General features: G+C 36.8%; 1 protein-coding gene across 1 annotated transcript in view; it reads right to left on the bottom strand.

Moving 5' to 3' along the window:
* The window catches only part of RPAP2 (RNA polymerase II associated protein 2), a 34,556-nt gene that overhangs the window by 11,517 nt on the left and 1,766 nt on the right, over positions 1 to 21,273 (bottom strand). The window contains exons 3-12 of the mRNA XM_059854125.1: positions 21,027 to 21,072; positions 20,155 to 20,269; positions 19,383 to 19,481; positions 18,275 to 18,340; positions 16,956 to 17,044; positions 14,743 to 14,778; positions 12,947 to 13,880; positions 12,541 to 12,635; positions 10,783 to 10,863; positions 4,563 to 4,631 (exon numbers count right to left, since the gene is read on the bottom strand). Coding sequence (XP_059710108.1) covers positions 4,563 to 4,631; positions 10,783 to 10,863; positions 12,541 to 12,635; positions 12,947 to 13,880; positions 14,743 to 14,778; positions 16,956 to 17,044; positions 18,275 to 18,340; positions 19,383 to 19,481; positions 20,155 to 20,269; positions 21,027 to 21,072 — 1,630 coding nt within the window. The remainder of the gene's footprint in view (positions 1 to 4,562; positions 4,632 to 10,782; positions 10,864 to 12,540; positions 12,636 to 12,946; positions 13,881 to 14,742; positions 14,779 to 16,955; positions 17,045 to 18,274; positions 18,341 to 19,382; positions 19,482 to 20,154; positions 20,270 to 21,026; positions 21,073 to 21,273) is intronic.

The following is a 21,273-nucleotide window of genomic DNA, read 5'->3' as shown; positions in this document are numbered from 1 at the left end:
CCTGCCAGAAAGAAATAAGATAATACTGATCATGTCTGCAATATGCTAAATAAGCGGCTTCAAGTTTGCTTAGAAATTACTGATAAGTAAGCACACTTAATAGAAAAAACTGCTTAAAAGACTTAAGAACTGCTTAACAGAAAATCTATTTGAATTCACACTTACCAAATGACAGTCTAAAATTAAGAGAAAAGGGGAAGAAGATATTTTTAATGCATTAAGACAAAGTTGCCTCTTCTCTGTTTCACACAATAATATAACTCTACAGATAAACACAATCCTATAACCACATTCAAATGCTTTTATAAAAACTCTTTGGATTCTTGGTCCTGCAAACTCAGCTCTGTTTCAAAATGGAAAACAATTATATTTCTAGGTTAATGATGAATGATTTTTCTCAGCTGAAACCTGGAACCAAACTTCCATCATCTGTCATGCTATATAAAATATCATCCAGCTGACTTGTATGTGGTTTCTGTAGGAAAAAGAGTCACTCTGCAAGTCTGATTCATATCCCATATGTATTTCTACATTAGATTCATACATTTCAAGCATTCACACACTTTTAGATAAGAACACAGTAGTGATATCAGAAACATCTAAATTCCTCTTAAAATGATTTAGAGATGTCAGTGCTGAGCAAAAGATGTGCTCTCGTGTGCAGAGGAGTAAAAACACATAGTTGAACCCAAGATTCTCCAGTTCCTGAACTGTTATCTCCAAGAGAGTAAACCTCTAGAGTACATCTCCACATGACACATTTATCTAAAGTGGCTGCACACATATAATGATGGCTTTTGTTTAGTGATCATAGTGATTTTGAGTTTGTTTAAATACTGCAGGCAAATGCTTATAAACTAATCCCAGAACATTTTGAAATGCTTCAAAGCTTTTAGTGGGGGAGCCTCTTGCACAGGCTTTGCAGATGAAGCTGACCACAGTTCACTGGAACCAGCCAGCTCAGATAAGTAAGATGAAAGCAGACATTTCCTGAAAATATCTTGAAAGCTTTCCATTAGTCTGTGCCAGGGGTATACACTAAAAACAGAAAGTGCCCATGCTTGTATAGCAACCAATCCTCCCACCACTTTCTCCATTCTTTCTTGAACTACTGTATTTATATCTATTTATCTGCTTCATTTGGTATCTTGCAAAGTTCTTTGGCAAAAAAAGATGCAACTTCTGCATTCTAGTTTACAATACATTATAAAGCAGCTATTATGAGAACAAAAAATTCTATTTAACATACCTAAACAATGTAACAGGAAGAAACCAAAATCAACCAATGCCAAAATTACTACCGATTACAAATAAATAAGAAATTTGACGTACAGATAATTTTTAAGAGTCACCCATTCCACGACAGGCATGAATACCACTGTTTGAAGATAAAGCTCTGGCTGTCAAAGTGTACTCTAACAAGGTCGATTCAGCATTGCTGAATGTGCTCTATTCATAGGAGTGCCTCAGGCTAGATTTTCAATAAAGGCAGAGACTGGCTGTGTTCATATTTTATACAATAATTTGATTGAATAAAAACAACTGTTCCCTAGGAACATGAAATACTCCACTATTGAAATTGCCAACATTTTATACTTTGAGACATGTCACACTGTCCAGTTCCAGGCACTTTATTTCAATAAGTGAGACACTTAGGTTTCTTTCAGTAGAATCAGTAGACTCAAGGGCACTTAAGTACTTCCAGCAGCTTTTCAAGAACCTGCAGATTATGAAGTGAGCCTAGGGTCCAATTTAAGCACCAAAATGAGGCATTAATGATATCCATCATGGTGTATCGTACAAAGAGTTGATATGCACACTCAAACAACGAGAGGAGAGCACAATCATACCATAACACACTAGAATTCAATATAGCCATAATGCTAACAGTTATTCTGTCCAGTACCTTACCACAAAAAGGGCTGGGGCACTCTGAAAGTGCACTGTGAAGTTAAGAACACCAAGTCCTCAGCACATACTAGCCATATATGTTTGAGAAGGAAGTGGTGAGCCACAACACTGATGCACAAAATAGGGTGCAAGCAAAGTCCAACAGTTGCTACTTGAAACAAAACAACCTTGCCCCCTTTAATACAAAAAAAAAAAAAAACTTGAAGTCTTAGATTTTTTTGAGGTATACCTTGAAACCCATGCTCACTCTGCCTTCTTGCAATCCCTATCTTGTACCTGTGGTAGGGCATGGCACCCACCCGGGAGGAGCAAGCATTACCCTCTACCAGGGTGCTGCTCATTCAGCTTTACTGGTTAGTGTTAGCAGTAAAATGGTTGTGGAATCAACAGAAATATGATTGATATGTCATACCTATGTCTGAAACCAGGTGAATAAATGTGAAAGTGTGGCTGAAACTACTGAAGACCCCCTCTGACTCAGGCCCCACACAACCCTATGATCTAAGTAACAGTAGATGTGCTACAATGTGCATAATGTCTCAGTACAACTAAGAGAGAAGACTCAAATAGGGTGTAACTCTTTAATGAAAATTTTTAGCAATATATGACAGGTTCCTTGGCAGACTGCAGGAAGTGAGAAAGGGCCTGAGTGAGGACCTGTGAGGGGTTGTCCACATCCTCAGTAGCCTTTCCCTGCACAGTCCTGGCTTCCACTAAATACTTGAGCTTGATTAGAATTTCCAAATAATTAAATGTTCTGCTTTAATCCTTCTGGAAATAATGTAAGATGCATCATCTTATTAGAGGAATCTTAACACTCATTCTATCCCACCTACATTCTTCCACATTCTCTCCTAAGAGGCAGCTGAGAGAAGTTAAAAATCTCAAGATCATAAGCTTGCAAAAACCTTACAATAAGCAGAAATCAGCAGCGGTTTTATTTATGATTTCACTACTAGTATACATAAAATCTACTCTTTTAAATGATCAAATGTAATTAATTTCTTTAGGGATGGAACTTTAGTAAGCAAAGGTAAAAAAAGACTTAGTTCTCTGCTTATACTGACTACCAGGACTGCTACCAGGACTGCCTACTACTTGTATAACATTTTAAAGCAGCTGTAAAACAATCATTACTTATGTAAACATTTACAGCTCATCATATGCAGAGACCAGCTACATATTTTCACTTCTGATCAAAAAGAGACACCATTTCCTTAGCTGTACAGAAACTACTTGAAAAATTCATAAGATCTGTTTCACAAATTACCAATTCAACCATAAGAATATATAGTAAAAATGACAAAAGATTTGTTCTTATAGCTGATAAAAAATTTATGCCAAGGCATTCAAGTAAAGTTACTTTCTGTGTTCTGATTTAATGAATCATTTGAGCGGTATCTGGCTGGGTGACACAGATGTAAGGCTCGCTGAAGCCTGCTCTAATGCCTGCTGGTACCATCTTCCTTGGGACAGCAGAGCCAGAACAATGTGTCAGACTGAAGCAATATCAAGGAAAGTAAGTGCAGTGCTGGGCATGCCACGAGGCTGGCCCACAATACTTCCTGACCTGTGAATGTCTCTAAGTGCCTCTCTGTCCTACAGGCTCCAGTGACCCAGGAAGCCCAAAAGAAGCAGCAGCAGCAGCAGCACAGTTATGAACAGACTCAGAAATAAAGATTTTGCAATCTCGTAATTCAAGCTCAAGACATACAAGGATTGGTTGATGGTTTAACCCTAATGGCAGGCAGAGCCTGACACTGTGGAACCACCAGTGATTTCTTAAACATTTAACATTAGTTCACCTTTTAATACAAATTTGTGTCTGTTTAACACACTGCAAAGTTTGTGTCTTTAACTTCAGAAAAGTACATGAATTTGCAAAGTATAAATTAAGGAACTCAGCGCATATGAGTACAGCTTTTATAGATCATGCTTCTGTGCAGAAGTTTACTGAAAGGCACTGTAATACAATCAGGCTTCCTGTTAGGGAAATCATGGTAAAGAATTTAATTCTACAGTAAGTAAAACAAAGCTAAGGAGGACTGTAGGCATTGTGGTACTTAACCAACACAGCTAATCCTCATAAAAATAAAATACTGGGTCCCAGTATTCCTTGGGAGGAATTCTCCTGCTAAATGAGATTTCCCCTCTAAAAGAAGTTTGCTAGAATACTTATACCTATTTAGAAGCACACATATCTTTATAGAAATTGAGTTTAATCATAAAAGTGAAACCTTTTAAGAAATTAGAAGCAAAATGAGAAATGAAAAGCCTAACAGTTATGCCAAATCCAAATAATATCATATACATGTCATTTTGTCCTAATGTCAGAGAGGGAAAGAATGTATGTCAGCAGCAAATTGAAGAGGGTGAATTATACTCCTCCTGCAGTGCCTCTTTAAAACCCCCTAAAGCTTAGCTTTTCTTTTTTTTTAACATAAATTTGTCCATTGATAACATTTGATGCAAGGGGGACAATTCTGTTTTGTCAAGAAAATTTTGTTCATTTGCATGAAAGAAATATTTCTGTTGATTCTACAGTTATTTCCATGAAATCTTTCTTTTCTTTTACCTGGAAATTACATCTTGTTCAAATAGGCTAATAAAACAGTTGCACATAAGAATATTTGACATTTAAGGGTACTTACACAGATAACAAAACAATAGCAATGAGAGTCCATTCAGGCATTTTGTGAATAATATTTCTGTTTGTTAACCTGAAAAATAATTTTTAAAAAGTCAGTACATTTAAAAGTAAAAGTAAGCAGATTTTAACAGCTGAATTTTAAGTCTACCATTAATACACTGAGTTATAAAGAAGCAATTACAGCTGTATCTGAACAATTCACCAGCTCTCAAGCTTCTGTCATCCTCTAATGGAGGAACTGCAGAATTTTCAATGTCCCCTTTTTTTTTTAATATGAAAGTGGGATGGGAAGACTGAACAGAAGCTATTTCTTTTAAATTGCTCACAAACAGTCCTGGCTGATATGAGGGCCCAGCTCTCACTCAAAGCCCTGGAAAATTCTCCAGAACTGACATGAGTTTCTGAAAAGATGGACCTTCTTACACTTGGTTTCCCACCTGCTGGCTTCAGATCCAGATTTGCTGTAAAAGCTGATGTGGACCCTGACTGAATTTTGTAAGGTGGCAGTGACAATTCTTCAATGAGTCTTGGTTTTAAAATGGAAATCAAGAATTCTAACTGATGCAATGGGAGCCAGAGCAAATATAAGAGCCATATAAATATAAATGAAGTGTGAATAAAGAACCACATAGGTGTTCAAGTAAAGTGCTGCTGCACTGGATACCAGCTGACCCCTTTGGCTGAGCTGCCTAAAAAATTGGATATGCTTTAAGTCAAGTACTAATCTGTGTTAAAACAATTCATCTGTGAATTGCTGTCTCAATTTAGTCGTGACCCTTGGTATTCAAAACAAACAATTTCATGGAAAAGTCACAGTCAAAAATGAAGCTGTGGCTAAGCAGGCACTCCAAAAAGCCAGCAGAATTAAGTGTATTCAAAAACATGGCACCATCCAACAGATCAACTGAGGGGCAAGTGCCTCCCTATGTTTGCTTCCTTCTTGCTTTCAGTTTCCTTTCCAAAACCTTGTACAAATTCAGATGCTGAATGAAGATACCCTGTCACTCACACCCACTCCTACAGGCACAGGTGAGGATGGTTCATTTTCAGCAAGCTCCTATCAGGCAACAAATTCAAATCCAGGGTTTTCTTCCTCAGTAAGATTACTTTAAAAAAATTATTTTGAGCAAGTATATAGTGAACCAAAAAAACAAAAAAAAAGACTAAAATTTGAGAAAGCAGAACTATTTGTAGCTGTCATTGTTAAAACTCAAATTCTAATAAGTAATTCCATAAAATTATATTCAAAAATTGTCACTAAAATGTAGTTATCAGTAAGATCATTTATAGTATTGGTCCGCATTTCTCTATTTCAGAATGATATTAAAAATTAATAAAATCAATTTGTAATGATCAAAGCAATATTACCCCATTTTGATTCTCAAATCTTCAAGTCTTCAAACCAAAACAAGATATTGAAACAATAATTACTCAAGCAGTGTCTCAACAATCTGAGTTTGTTCAACTATGAAAGGAAAAACAGTGTTTTGCGCTACATACAAAGGAATTGTCACATCAAACCAGAACCAAGAATTCTGGCAAATCCTGATTATATTTGTTATTAAAAGGTTCATTTTAGCAATTATCATTTTAAATAGCTAATGGATTTAGCTGGCAACAAAGTTTGTACCTGGTAAACTGTTACATTTTTCTGGCTACAGAATAAGAGACAAAACAAAGGCTGAACATCTTGACTCAACACTGATGACAGTGATAAACACTACCAAGAAATGCTTGATGGAATCATCTTGACAGCCAATTCATATGTAACATTCCAGTTAATCTGTTATGATGAGACATAATGAAAGAGACAGCTCCAAGCCACCTGGGGAAACTCTGTCAAATAGAGACAGCAGCTTTATTTCAATGCTTTACAAGGAGTTATTATTGATTAGAGCACAGGAAGGTGTCATTCTTGTACACAAACTGAGAGATGCAGTTATTTGTGTCAATTAACTCTTATTCAATGTTAGTATTGATTGGCAAGGTCTGAACACTAGTCATTGCCATCAATATGCTATTTCTGAAGGAGGCAGTCATTAGACACAGATAACCAGCAGGACACAGCAGTATGGATCTGCTGCTGTACTACAGTCACTGCACTGGATGAACAGTCAGGCTTCTGCAACTGAGTAACCTCTCAGTACAACACCTGTCCTAAAACACTCGTGCAGCTGGAAAAAATAACATTTCAGAGGGATGAGAGTAAAGCAAGCAACCTACAGGTGTGAAGCCTTAAATAATAAGGAGCAGTGGAAGGGCAGTCACTTTCAAACAAGCTCTATGTCAACACTAAGGCCTCTGAAGAGCAAAGCTTTCTGAAAACAGGGAACTGCAGGCCCTCTGTAGAAATGGTTCATTAATTCTTTGTCTTGCCTCTAGCCAAAACTGTTACTTCAGAACAATCCATGAAAGAGGTCACTAGATATGTGTCCTAAAAATATAATGTGGAAATGTTAAAACTGTACAAAACTTAAGTGTGTGTGATTTTAGTTTTGCAGTGAAATCTTTTCTGTTAAAGAGTTTGGCCAAATTCTCCCTCACCTACCTAGAGAAAGAAAACAATATGCAACTTCCCAAAATGGAATGTGCCCACTTTCTTAGCTTATGTAGGGCAGAATACACAAGCTAGGAAAGTTGGATGATCCCAAATAGCTGTGTGGGTTGCTTAGTTGCTGGTTTGTGGGTCTTGTGGTTCCCTACAGCACGACACACTGCAGCCACCCAGCAGGACCCACGTGGTTTTCACACTGTAAGGGAGCCTGACTGAGCACGTGGATCCAAGGGGCAGAGGCTTCCAGGACAGAGGACTAAAAAGTAAGATGCATAAAAATTTCATCTCAAATAACCTCCTGATAACTGACTAGTGCCCAGCCTGCAAAGCAAGGGAAATCCAATAGGGATTGTAGGAATCCAGAGTAAATAAAACAGTAAACCCAGCATTGCAAATGCCTCTCCTTCCTACAGCCAGATTCCCAGGTAGGGGCATGTATAGCTGCAGTTCAAGGATCTGTCCACTCTGCAAACCTGCAAACTGACTTCATGGTATTAGGATGCAAAGCTGTGACTTTAGGGGATCTTACCTACCTGTATTTTTTCCAAAACTTGTATGAAGATGAGTGAAGTTTAACTAACCCAGGACAGCACAGGCAAGTACTGAAGCATATATTGTTTTTCTTTAGGTTTCAACTAGACCAATTTAACCATAAAAGACTTTTAACCATAAAAGCTTTTCTACCTCCTGGAAAGCAACAACATATTTACATACTGTAATATAATTTAGTTTGATGACAGCCAGCAAAAATAAGTTACTATTTAACTTTAGGCTTCCTTTGAGAGAAGCCTAATTACTTGAGAAAACAATCAACATCCTGGTACTCCCCCATTTCCACACAGAACTTCGTCTATGACCAAGTACTACTGATTGACTTGAAACCCAGAACTCAAAATTCCACTTAACAAAGGTAATAGGTAAAATGGTTATAAACAGGTATATATACCAGATAACATATATTCAGGATACATACTTAAAAGCTAAAAGACTGTCTTGCACACATGATAAAATCAAGTTGTAACAAGAAGTCTTGAACACATCTCACATCTGATTCACTGGTAGAGTTCAATGTCAATGATAAGCTCCATAATGGGAATTAAAATACTTGCAACCATAAAATACAGATGGAATCCTATTTTCAAAATGAAGTATCATGCTTTAAAAAAATCCAACCACACATTCAAAATCATTTTTCTGCAATTTATATATAAGAAGCTAATTTTCTCTTGATCTTTTAACAAAGTGCCCTTACACACTCTGGAGAATTATTTGACATCTCAGTTTTCGTAACAAAAGCTTACAGGCACTGAGGGACTTTGTTTGGGAAGAGCTCTAACCATTCTAAAATGTCTCCTGAGATCTCTCTAGTGTGTTTCTTAGCGGTGGTGATTGAATAAATGCTGCCCAAAGGAGGCTGAACTGTAAGTGTTCCTTTAAAAACCAATGGAGCTGAAAATCGTTGTTGCTTAGTTCACCACATGCTCTTTTACCCTTCTTCAGCTAAGCTCTACTACAGCCATGTGTTTTACCTACTACACTTTTTGGCAAGCTCTTCAGCCTGAAATATCTTCAGTACAAAGAGCAGGAAAGAGCATGAGCATTTATCAGTGCTCCTCCATTGTCAGTAAGCGTTTGAACCACATTAACAAAGAAAGTAACATTTGAATTTCTATACCCTGTAAATACAAACATCATTTAAAATTTATCCCACATCTCCCTGCCAAAGCATTCAACCCAAAACTTAAGAGACTACTAGTATTAAATAAACTTAAACCTATGTACCAAAACTGGAGATTCAGGTCTATGCCTTCATCTTAATATCCATTAAGCTAGCTCTTGTGTACCAACAGACTCTTTCACATCAGTAATGCAAGATAGAAAAAGGGCCCTAACGTTTTTATTCTTCCCTATTTCCAGTATTTTTGTATTATTTTGCTATCAGCAACAACAAAACTCCATTTATTTTGAGACATATACTATATTAAGGCTTTTACAATTCTTGTATAGTGCCCACAAATGTCTTTAACCACCCCCCACCCAGAATCCTGAATTTCTAAGCAGCTGATCTAGAATTTTCACAGTAAGAGAACCCCAAGAAGTTGCTACCATTGCCTTCAACTTACTTCCTAACAAAAATGACACAAAAAAACCCCCCTCACAAAGTGTTATCTAAGAGATCAAAACAGATTAGGAGAGACCTTTAAATTATGATGAACTACTGCTGCATGAACCAGGTATTGGGTTAAAGTTCAAATAAATTTGATTTGTTTCTATTCTGTAACTCCACAAGTGTGTGTGTATATGCATACATATACGTGTATGTGTTTTAGAAGTCTCTTTTGGTTTCAAGTCTCATTTGCTATAAACCACTGAAAACTTTATATTCATGCCCCATTGTCTCTGAACAGCAAAAGTAATTTAAAATAGAAGCTCTGTTTTTGTGAACCTCCGGGCCTTCTTAGATAATCAATCATTAAAAAGTAGTTTGAAAGACACCAAATGCAGTTTCTCCACTTTGATCAATCCATAAGCTAAAGTGACTATTAAGCATTTAAACTGCAGAGCAACGAAACTGCTGTAAGACACAAAGATCTTACTCAAACAATAGGTATATATACACTATATGCAAAAATATTTTCACTGGTTTCAGTGGTGTTGTTAGAATAAAAGGCAAGTCAGAACTTAAAAGACTGCAATCACAGAAACAAATTCAAATAGTATCAATGTTTTTATTTAAAAGAGACCATGCACAAAGTTACCAGAACAGAAGACAGCATCTTCCACAGTAGGAAATTTTGCAGAGAGACATCTGTGTTTTAGTGGCGTCCTTCCAGACATGGGGTAAATCGTAAGAAATTGGGTAGAGGTGGGTTTCTATTCACCAGAGCCCAGATTCCTTGTGGCAAATGCTACATGAATGAGTTCTGGAAAATTTACATGCAAACCTCATGCAGGTTGAGGATGTGCGAGGGACGTTTCAAGAGTGACAATGTACACACAGTTAACAACTACTATTGCTCTTTTTCTGACAATACTTGAGGATGAAGGACACAATCTAGGTCCAGGCTATGAGAGCTGTCTCCCAAAGAAAACCTAAGAATGTTCAGAGACGTTACCATTCTGTTTTCCCTCTTTCTTTATCTCACTGTTTCCAAATACTGTCTTAAGTCCTACTGACTGAAGCAGAAGCTTCAACTGAGGTGATGAAAAGTGCCCACTAGATCTTCTTCCCTTTGAAATCAGGAACAAGACAGATCCAACTGACTGGCTCTAGAAGTTAGTGGTAAAAATTATTAATCAGATTAAAACCATTTAGCCCAGCTGCAGGGAGCTAGAGCAAAAGAAAGGGACAGATCTCAGAAATTCATGCTTAATAGGAGGTGATGAGGTAGCAGAACCTTTAAAAGACTCACCAGCAACCTCCAGAGACCACTGGCCTAGTTTTTAAAAATCTACAAATACTCCTGGTGACCTAGCCACTGTCAGGAGCAGGGAAAGGGCTGACTTGTTAGTCCACAGGGAATGTGACATTACCTACATGCACACACAGCAAGAGAAGGGCAAATCTGCGATAGGGCCCTTCTCTCTGTGCCCAAATCACAAATCATTCAACAGCATGTTTAATTCATCAATTTATAAAAATCTCTCAGTAAAGTCCAATACTCACCGGAAAGTTTTGACAAGATTTTTTAGCTCTGTGTAAACATCACCTGAAGCAATCTGAAGAGGGCCCAAAACTGCAGATAATCTAGAAGGCAAAAGACACCAGTCAATATACATTTTCCTCTCTTTCTCATTTCTTCTGAAAGTAGGACTTCCACCAAAGCTTATCAAGGTTAGTAAAAAGGAAAAGATTGACTTCTGTGCAGCAGATCAGGCCTATAGTTTTCATTTCAGCTCTCTCCGTGTGCTGTTTGGGCAAACATCTTTTCACAACCACTTGTTTTTAAAAAAAAGAAGCTCTAGTTCTGTGTGAATGTGAAGATTTAAATATAATTCTACATAGATATACTTACTAGTTTCACCTTTCAGTTCTGAAAAAGTATTTTTACAATTATGAGGATTAGAACTACAGGCCTTATAAATTTTTTTGAAGGTGTATATTTACTTGGCTCAAAAATAACAATACAAAAGGAAACTGCATGTCTAAATAGGGTATTCACACATAATATACCTGCTAACCTCAGACTCACTCAGATGCAACAGAAATGTGAGCTTGGTAGATGAAATCTAGATGACAGTTATCAGAAAATTTCAAAAGAAAGAAAAAGACAGCTTTTCTCCCTACTTAGCTGTGCATAAAAAGGATAGACCACACAAACTGCACATACTATTTAACTAGTTGTCAGGATGCCCAAATGATGGAAATAACTTCCTTTGTTTTTCCCATTTAGGATTAAACTTTTGCCTCTATTTACTTGTTAAATAGTTAAAATTCTCTTGTATTTGAACATCCAGTGATTTGCATTTAAATGCACATAACATTTACTGCATCAGAATTCTTGAAGACTGCTTGTTTTACAAAAACTGAACACAGGATTCTTATGATGCTGGGCATATTCATTGCTTTATCACAATGCAAATTATCTCTTGATTGTGACAGAACAACTGCATCAGCTCAGGAAATTTAAAACAATCAACATTTACAGACAAGACACTTTGGGGATGGTTTGATTCCATGTTTGTGGCCTATCCACACATAGTGCAGGTAGAGAAAAACAGAAAGGATTTTCCTTTTATTTTGGCAGGGATAGGGGGGTTGGTTGTGAGGTTTTAAGTAAAAAAAAAAGGCTTCTGCAAAACCTAGTATGGCTAGGTAACACAAACTACAATGACAGAAAAGGAAATACCTGTACCAAAACCAACAGAATCGTGACCTTCAAACACTCATTTATCTACACTGCCTTGACAATATTTTCAAGGTACTCCCAACTTTGGCAATTTAATAATTCTAACAGCTACATCAGAAATGCCTTAATCTCTTTTGTGTGACTCCAAAGCCCTTTTAAGTATGTGGAGAAGGTCTGATGTTTGCAAAGTTTTAAGATCCAATTCTGAGGGCCAGCCATCCAAACATGCATTAGAAACTCACTCTTTGTAAGATCTATGCTTAAACAATTACAAGGATTTGTTTACAGGTAACAGTATGCTTAATGTACAAGATAAATATCTGAACTCCTCTAAATCAATTTCAAGTTTTTCAGTCCAAACTTAAGCAGTTAGTACCTACAGACTGTGCAAACTGGCACTTGCAACTGTTCTACAGCTGACTGTTGCAGAAATAAGTAAGTCCTTTAGGGCAAAAATGGACTTAAGTTATGACTAGGGCCACCTAGAAAGAGTCAGGCCCACCCTTGGATGTGTTACTTAAAACAATGATGAACAAGCACCAACTTCAGACTGACATTCACCAAAGGGTACTCACGCTTTTCTCAGTTTTTCAAGGACAATTCGCTTCCTAATCTGCATTTGTGCATTTGAATCAACAAGTGGGAAGGTGAGATCTTCCTGTTGATCATCCTGTATTAGACAAGAAACTTTAACAGCTATAACCTAGTGTTTCACTGAAGTCAGTACATCAAAAAAGTCACAGATAATCAATAAATACTTAAACATTACATAACTCTTATCTCTGAAAAAAACAGCCCCAAACTACTTTTCAATGGGCAGACACTTGCATAATCTGACACAATACAGTATGCAGCTAACGGAATTTTCTCTTTCTCCATGAGAGATACTTATCCACTTATGATAGCAGAAACAAAGTACTAATTCTTTGAAGGTCTAGTCAGGCTTCATACAACCTCCACACTGTCACACCAGACACTTACTCTGTCTTTGCTTGGATGTTCCCCTGCTTGCGCTTGTGTCGCTGCCTCCTCAGCCAAGACGCACCTTCCTTTATAGAACTCTTTTACCCGGAGTTCTAGGAACTCTGTTTCTTCTTTTAACTTTTCATAACTAGGCACAGGCTTAACTATTCCACCTGAGCCCGTGAAAGGTAAAGAGTAGTTCAAACTGTTTTCAGACTCCCCTACAGCAAGAGTGTCGAGATCATCAGCTGTATCTAAGTCATCCTCATCAAGGTCTTCAGTCTCCTGGTTGACAGATGCTATGCACTCTGATGAGCACAAAGAAGTATAGTTTGGGCCATAGAGAAATTTTAAAGTTTCCTCAGTTCTCCATTCCATAAGTGTTTGCCTAAGCACTTCTAGTAAACTGCCTTTGGAATTAACTGGATGCCTCAGTTCAGGGTTATGTTCTGTTGACTTAGCTAATGTTCTTTTAAGATGTTCTGCTCCTCTTTTGCTCACACCTAGAAAAACTATCTGTGATCCACACGTATTTTCAAAGATTTCTGAAGCACTTGATTTCGCAGAAGCAGTATTGTCTGAAGGTGGTGCAGTTACTTCATTATGAACAGAGCAAGTGTGCCTTTCTTCCTGAGTGTCTAATTTACAATGAGAGAGTTGTTCAGTGGCTTCTACCACGTCTGCATCTTCAGTTTGAGGGCTGGCATGGACTTTCTGAGTATGCTTCTTTTTGAGGATGCTTTTTCTGTGCAATTGCTGTGCAAAATTGGCTGAACTTGACTGACTTCCTGGTAGGACAGAAGAAATAAATTCTTGTTCAGCATCAGTGCTGCTGTCACTGGCTGTGTCATGAGAAACAGATTCACATGGATCTGGAGATAACCTAGGATTTTCAATGTCAGATGCTTTAATTACTTCATCACGTAGTTTCACCTCTTCTCCAGACCGTCCGCTACGATAGAAAACACACATCATCAGTGAAATAAGAAATGGCTTTTATCTGCAATAGCTTTTCATTCTCATGTAAGAATGATGAACAAAGCATTTTCTCTCTTAAAGCAGAAGTGTAATTATTTGCTTTAAGAATCATGTGCTCTTCTAAAACTTGAACTCTAAGAGTTGTACCATTCTACAATCAAAATGACCAGTATAGAGATTATTTAGAGAAGTGAGTTCTCAGCTGATTATTGGTAGTTAGAACAGAACAGTATAAACAAGATATTATTAAAGACAACAGAACAATGTCAGACTTAGCATCATGAACAGTGCAATTTTAAAATGAACACAGGCATGTTAACATATATAGGAAATATAGTACCCTTGAATCAGGGGGACAGCTGAGCTGTTTCAGCATATAAAAAGTTTGCCACCTAATGGCAAGGCGTTGCTAAAGAAAACAAACAGAAAGTTGCACAATGCACAGCGAGGTACAGCAAGATAACAGAGTAGCCTGATTTCATTTTGGCTCATATAGACCTTCTAGATTAAGAAGTACAGAAGCTTTCATCACATATAATTGGCACAATTTTCTTTATAAAGAATAGATGGCATAAAATATTCAAAGTACAAACAGTGTATTTGTTTCAGATTTCAACAGGCTCAATTAAGACACACAATCCAGGAGCAGCTGTACACTAAATCATACAGATCAAATATGCTGGGTTAGAGTCACAAAGGAAAAAAAACCTTTGCATAGGTTCAAGTAAGGTCTTTTTTATAACACAACAAATCAAAGATTCTCTTTGCATCTGCTATGATGCCAAAATTTCTAGCTATAAGTGCATCTAACAACAAAAAGAAATTGTTCAGTGTACCTCCGTCCCTCCTTCAGCAGCTCTATGTCTGGTGGTCTGGAAAAAGAAAACAAAAAACATTTTCTTGCTAAATCTATTCTCTTGAAATACACATGAATACAAAACCAGTTGAGTTTGGAAGAGACATCTGAGGATCTTCTAGTCCAACACCCTCTGTTCAAAGCAAAGTTAGCAAGAGGAGGTTTGTGCACATGTTCAGGGCGCGTGACTCGTGTGCCTGCAGCCCAACACTGTAACAGTGAACACAATTTAACACAGTCACCAAGTCACACAAAGGTTTGTCAGAAAGGACCTCTGGAAGGCTCTAGCCTGATCTCCTGCCTGAAATGCAACTGCCACCAACACCAGGTTAGGTCAGCCACAAATTCATGAAGTTTAAATCATGAAAACCTCCAAAGATGGAGATTTCAAAACATTGCTGAGTATCCTGTTTCATTCCACTATAACCTTAGCACAATATTTTTCCAAATGTCCAACCTGAACCATTCATGTGATTATCTGTAGCCATCAACCAAGAATAGTTAGGCTTTGTAATCTTTCTAAGTTTTTTCAACTAGTTGTACACTCCTTTCAGATCACCCTTTGGTCTCTTGTTCAAACAAATAAACATGCCAAGATCCATAGATCATATGGTTCCTATAGTAAAGACAATTCTGGGCTATTTATAGGAAAATGTTTCAATTAATGTAAAAATATGAATATTCATTATATTTTTACTTATTTTAAATTTTACTTTTTATAAAAATTAGGCTGTCAAGTTATATATTTTTTTAAAGAAAACAGTTTTCAAAAGTTTCCAGAAACTAAAAATATTACTAAACAAATTCTGACGAGTTTCTTTCCAAAGCCCTACTTGGAATTAATCAACTTCAGTTATGAGGCAGCATGACAGTCCTATTCCTCTTATCCAATACCAAATGTTAAAAATCTAATGTATCCTGGGACTGAAAGAAAACCTTTTAAATAGGCACTAAATGCAAGTCAGTGTACTAACACCTTTCAGCATATAAAAGACCCTGCAGGAAAGCTGCACCACTCATATAAATACACTGAATTTGGAAACTAAAGGTGATAACATAGAGTGATTTAAATTATTAGCTCCATAGAATTCTTCTTTGGAGTTTTAAGTGGAGGTTGTAGTCTTTTCTGTCAAAGGAATTTCAGATATTCAACTGTGCCAGTTGTGTATCAGTGTGTGCACATGCATGTGGTTGTGCAAAGAGGTGTAGCTAGCCAGGAACTATCTGGGAGTTTGTTTTTTGAAAATACTGCCTCCCCACCACCACCCAGAATGAATAATTAACTATGTCAGGCATAAAAAAACTTACACTTTTGATGTGAAGAATAAAGGGAGATTTTAAAAACACTTTTCTTGAAGACAGCAAAACATTACCTCAAAGCACTGGTAAACTTAAACTTCTAATGAAGAGTCTAGTTTTATCTACTAGAACACCTCAGATCTGATGAGGCTGCTCTAAAGCTCTTTTCTCATTGATCATCTATTTCATATGACACATGTAACTCCAGCTAGTTTCTTTTGTTGAAACCCAGGGACTATGAGAAGTAGCATCTTGGAGAATGAAAGCTGAGTAAATTTGCTGAAGATTCTCTGTGCCAGTCTTTGTTGTTCAACAGTGACACCCATTGGCTCCACTGATTATTTGCAAGCCCGTGTTTCCTAAGATGGGAACATGGACTTTATACACTTATACACCGTGTTCCAAAATGTGTATTGCAGGAAGAACAAGAAATGGGCAGTTAGAAATTTAGACTGGATAAAAAAACCTCCTCATGTTATAGACTGCTTTCAGATGCAGTCACTGTCTCAGCTTAAGATCAATGCCAAGTGCTGTGCTAAAATTAGAAAATCTCTTCTAACAAAGTAAGATTACTCCAACCTGTCTGTAAAAATTCAATCCCAGTCAGTCCATTTTAAATAGGAGTTAACTATTATTTCTGACTAATCAGCCCTCTAAACTAACATGGTCATGACTGCTAAGTAGATGAGAGTAGTACTGAACCACGCCAATTTCTGTAATCCATACAGCTGCAACACTTTTAAAGCAAACACCATGCTAAGCTAACATGTTAACATCAGCTTCCTCTGCTTCATCCAAATCATTTTGATGTGCTGCAGCTCTTAATTACCCCTGCAAATGCATAGAGAAATAATATTCTCAAAAGGTGCAATGAATGAATAAGATTATACTTACTTTTCTTCTTCTCTCATCCACACTGGACTTTTGGAAATTTGAGCTTCAAAATATTTAGATGCTCTATAGCAAAAGTTGCTGCAAAAGCACTGGCAATGAGAGAAAGCAAGAAAACATGACTAAGGCGAACTTTAATACATAGAAAGGCACAAAAGTATTTTCTTTTAATGCCTGTAAAATTAAGTACCAATACATGTTTCTTTTCAAGCCTATGGCCAGGTTTTTAGTTCACCTGAGAAACCCAACCTATCAAATAGGTCTATCCCATTTCACACTAGCCACATTTAGCTGCTTCTTTCTTCCCCATTTTTCTGCTTTCTGCACTTTTATATCCCACTGAGAAGCAAACCAGTGTTGGATTCTATATAGCAATAATTTTAAAAAACCCCAACAAATCAAACTGTTCAAAGTGGAACCCATAACCCAATATGCTGTTCATACAGTTTAAAAGACATACAATAAAATTCAGATATCTAATAATGAAAATTTTGGTTAGCAACAGAACCTGGTATTTTGCAATACTTAGAACAACACCTAAAAATCTGCAGCATCTTTGAAAAACTGATTTGCAAACCTGCATTACAAGGGAAGAACACAAAGCATCCCACTTCTTGTGGGAGTCTTGCCTGATTGCTCATGAAAGCAATTCCTAAAATTTTGTGTATCCCAGAGTTTTAATCAGAGGAAAGGAATGCATACTAGTGATACTGAAGAAATTTGTTCTGTAACTGAAAATATTTATGTTACAATTTAGTGTCCACCTGCCTGCAGGCGACTGTGTATCCTGTGAAATGGCAAAGATGACTTTTAAGCAACTACCTGTGAATATGCTTCCAGAAAGAAACATTTTGTGAAGAGTTAGGTTTTATGTTGAAAAGTCCTCAAAAAAGAAACCTAACTGTTCCCCAAAAAAGAACACTAAGGGAAATGTTAAGATGTAACTTGTACTACATTACTGGAAACATCCTTGAAAGGGATCTTCACTTTGACCCTACTAAAGCTCACTGACTATGCTGGAGCAAAATAAAGAACACTTCTTCACAAATGCCTTTAATAGATCAGCTGTGCCACATTCAAATGCCTAGAAAAGTAAAACTTTCCATCCCATGTTTAAACTTAGAAAACCGTGTATTTTGTCTCACCAAAGATATCATCTAGGAAGTGAAATGCACAAAAAATTCCAACAGTTTGTGAAAATTATTTTCATAAGAACCAAACATATTTGCCTCTGAATCAAGCCACTGTATGAATGCTGTTACAAAATGCATTTCTGATGCTGCCACCATTAACACATTGTAGAAATACACTTGTTACCATACCTTTCTTTCAGTGATATCATAAACTCTGTTAGTTTTTGTTGAAATTCTGTACTTCTGCTTTGGCACCTAAAATAATACAGTTTCATCAGCAAGACTGTCAGTTCCATCATGACTACAGAGAAAACTTCATTCTTAATTCACATATTTGGGTATGTGCAATATATTCTATTTAACTGAACAGCATACTACAACCACCTTTTCTCTCAATTCTTCTGATGTTGCACCTTCTCAGATGTAAGAATGGCAGTTTTTCTTTAATCATATACATCTCATTAATCAGTAAAAGGCAGCTCCACAGCTATAAGAAAACCAGTGCTGAACACAAAACAGTGGAGCTGCCATGGCAGAAGCTTTCCTCATGTGTAAGTGCTGAGCAATTACAGATAGGTCCTTCCTTAATCCAGATTTATTTATATGCATGTGAGACTGAACTGTCAGACCCCCCACCACTACCCAGACTAACCCAGAGGAACTTATGCAAACTGTAACAGTTTTGAAATTAACATCTAAGCAAACGGATGAAGTCCAAAACAGTAAATTGTTTTGTACATGAGTAGAATGTTTTCAGATAAGCACATGTAGCACTGGTATTACATCACAGGTTACCTAACTGACCTCTGAGTTCTGCTTAAGCATACCTAAAGAGGGGTGACTTTCATATTGACACAGCTGACATACATTTTCATAGCAGATATTTATGCATTCACATAATAATATCCCTGCACTGTACTGTTTTTTCACTTCAATCCTTCTCAGAGACATCTGTTGCTACACTGACAGAAGAACAAGATTTCTAAGTTTTTCCATTCACAAAGGAAGGCTATGAAGCCACAACTCGTTCATCTTTATCCCAGTCAGAACAGATACACGGATTGTGATTCTGATCATACACTAACTGATTCTGTCAGACAAGAACTGCTGTCTACTGATCAAATTTCACCTTTCACTTCAGAAGGATGATACTGAAATGGAATTATATAATTCCTGGCTCCTTACTTGACAGTAATCTGTGCTTAATATTCTAAGTTTAAAATTAAAAAGAAAATACAAAAGAATCAAAACTGTTCAAAGATTCCTTTGTTAACAGCATTAAGGAAAATCAACTTACATTTTCCAGCTTATTCTGACATAGAGGATAACCACACAGTTTGATGATAGATCGCTCATCAACAACGTCTTTATAGTGAGATGGAGTAATACATTTTCCCTAAAATGACAAGAAAATAGTTCAACAATAGATACTGGAAAAATTGCCAGTTTTTGTACTCAAAACATTTCTTAAGCGTACAAATATCTTAAATTTTTAACAGTTATCCATTAAGTTTGATAAACAACACTGAGAACCTACACAGTAGAAAAGGTAAAAGGGTAAAGAGAAGGAAAACAGACCCGGGCATTTCTTTTTTACATATACAAAACCTGCATAGTTTTGCCTTGAGTGTGGCACCTATTTCTGTGATTTTCCTCTATTTACGTGTTTGGTACACCTATTAATCAGCCTATTTACAACTTAACAAGAATAGTCATCATACCATTCCAGCAAAACTCTGCTGCCAGATAACTGGGGTGCTTTAGAGACTTTGGGCAAATTTACTGACAGTATGATGTGAACCTAAATTTTTACAGTTCATCTGTCAGTCCAGATCCACAGAGGTATAAACAAAAGCTGTGAGAAAAGAGTGAGGATTCATTAATGTACACAGTCCTGCAAAACTAGGGCATGTTTCCACAGCAGAACCCTTAAAATTATGGAAACTGTTATCAGAGCTGGTACAAGAGGGAATCAATGGCTATTTCAAACTGCAGCAAATTGTTCCAAAAACTTTTTTAAAAAGTACCACACTAAGATACAAAACAGTATAGAAACTTGCAACACCTACACAATTTAGAAGGAACTCTTCAGTAATGTCCTCTTCCAGGAGCTGCTCAACAATAGACAATGCTTTTTTCTCACATTCAATCTTGTGTCTCAGTGCAGCCTCCAGAGCTGCTTTCCTGTAACAGAACAGACACTGAATAATTCAGAGGGCAGATCTCCATAAACAATTTTCTAATCGTATTTTTATCTTTTTTTCTGAAATACAGCTTCTATTTTTCTGTATCACACCATGTTGGCCAAACAAGCAACAACTAACTGGACTAGTAATTCTTTTATAACTACAAAGGGTTATATATTTTATATTAGTTTGCTTTCTTTGCTGGTCAAGAAAAGTATTGACTCTTATTATATTGCAATACACTCCCCAAATTTTCTTGCAAGAGAGAAATCCAGAACTGGCTGGACAAAGAACCTGGGACAATTTATGGAGTGTTGTCATGAAAAAAGGAACTGTGTAAGACATGAAGAATGGGAAGAAAAAAAGAACTAGGATGTGACTGAGTGTGAGGTTACAAAGTAAAGGCAGTAATAAAATGACAAATGCCTCCTCCTGAGTATTTTTTGATGTAAATAATTATAAATGGCAGGTATGTGAAGAAACTAAGACATCAAAAAGCAAGAACTATAGACTAAGGAAATACAATTTTGGACGTTAAATTACAAACTTTTAGTATATTACACAATGCTCAGATGTGCATGCTGGTCAAAGTTACACAGCATCACTCCAAACGTCCTATGTGATGTTGATGCTGGTGATTTACTGAAGGTCATCGTGGTACTCTGAGAAAGCAAAGCCTCTGCAGCACAAAGACTGTAATTTCAAAGTGAGGCAAAACAACACAAATATCATATACTGTTCCTCAGAAATTATACCTTTGAGCAGCATCTTCATTTTTCTGAGCAGCTGAATGCTTATTTCCTAGAAATCAAATATACAAATACAGAAATTAGTGTACTTTCTTAACAAAGATGTTGGAACCTGAAAAATATTAAAACCTCTAAACTGTAAGCACAACCAGGATAATTTCTTAGTAATTATTATTGCTTTTGATGGCTGTGATTTCAGCAAGCTGGTCTGTAGCAACCAGTTAGATACACTTTTTACAGCGTGAAAACAGAC

The sequence above is a fragment of the Haemorhous mexicanus genome, chromosome 9, assembly GCF_027477595.1.
Source record: "Haemorhous mexicanus isolate bHaeMex1 chromosome 9, bHaeMex1.pri, whole genome shotgun sequence".
Classification (NCBI taxonomy): domain Eukaryota; kingdom Metazoa; phylum Chordata; class Aves; order Passeriformes; family Fringillidae; genus Haemorhous; species Haemorhous mexicanus.
The sequence above is the reverse complement of the archived record's forward strand: the minus strand, read 5'-3'. Positions and strand labels throughout refer to the sequence as shown.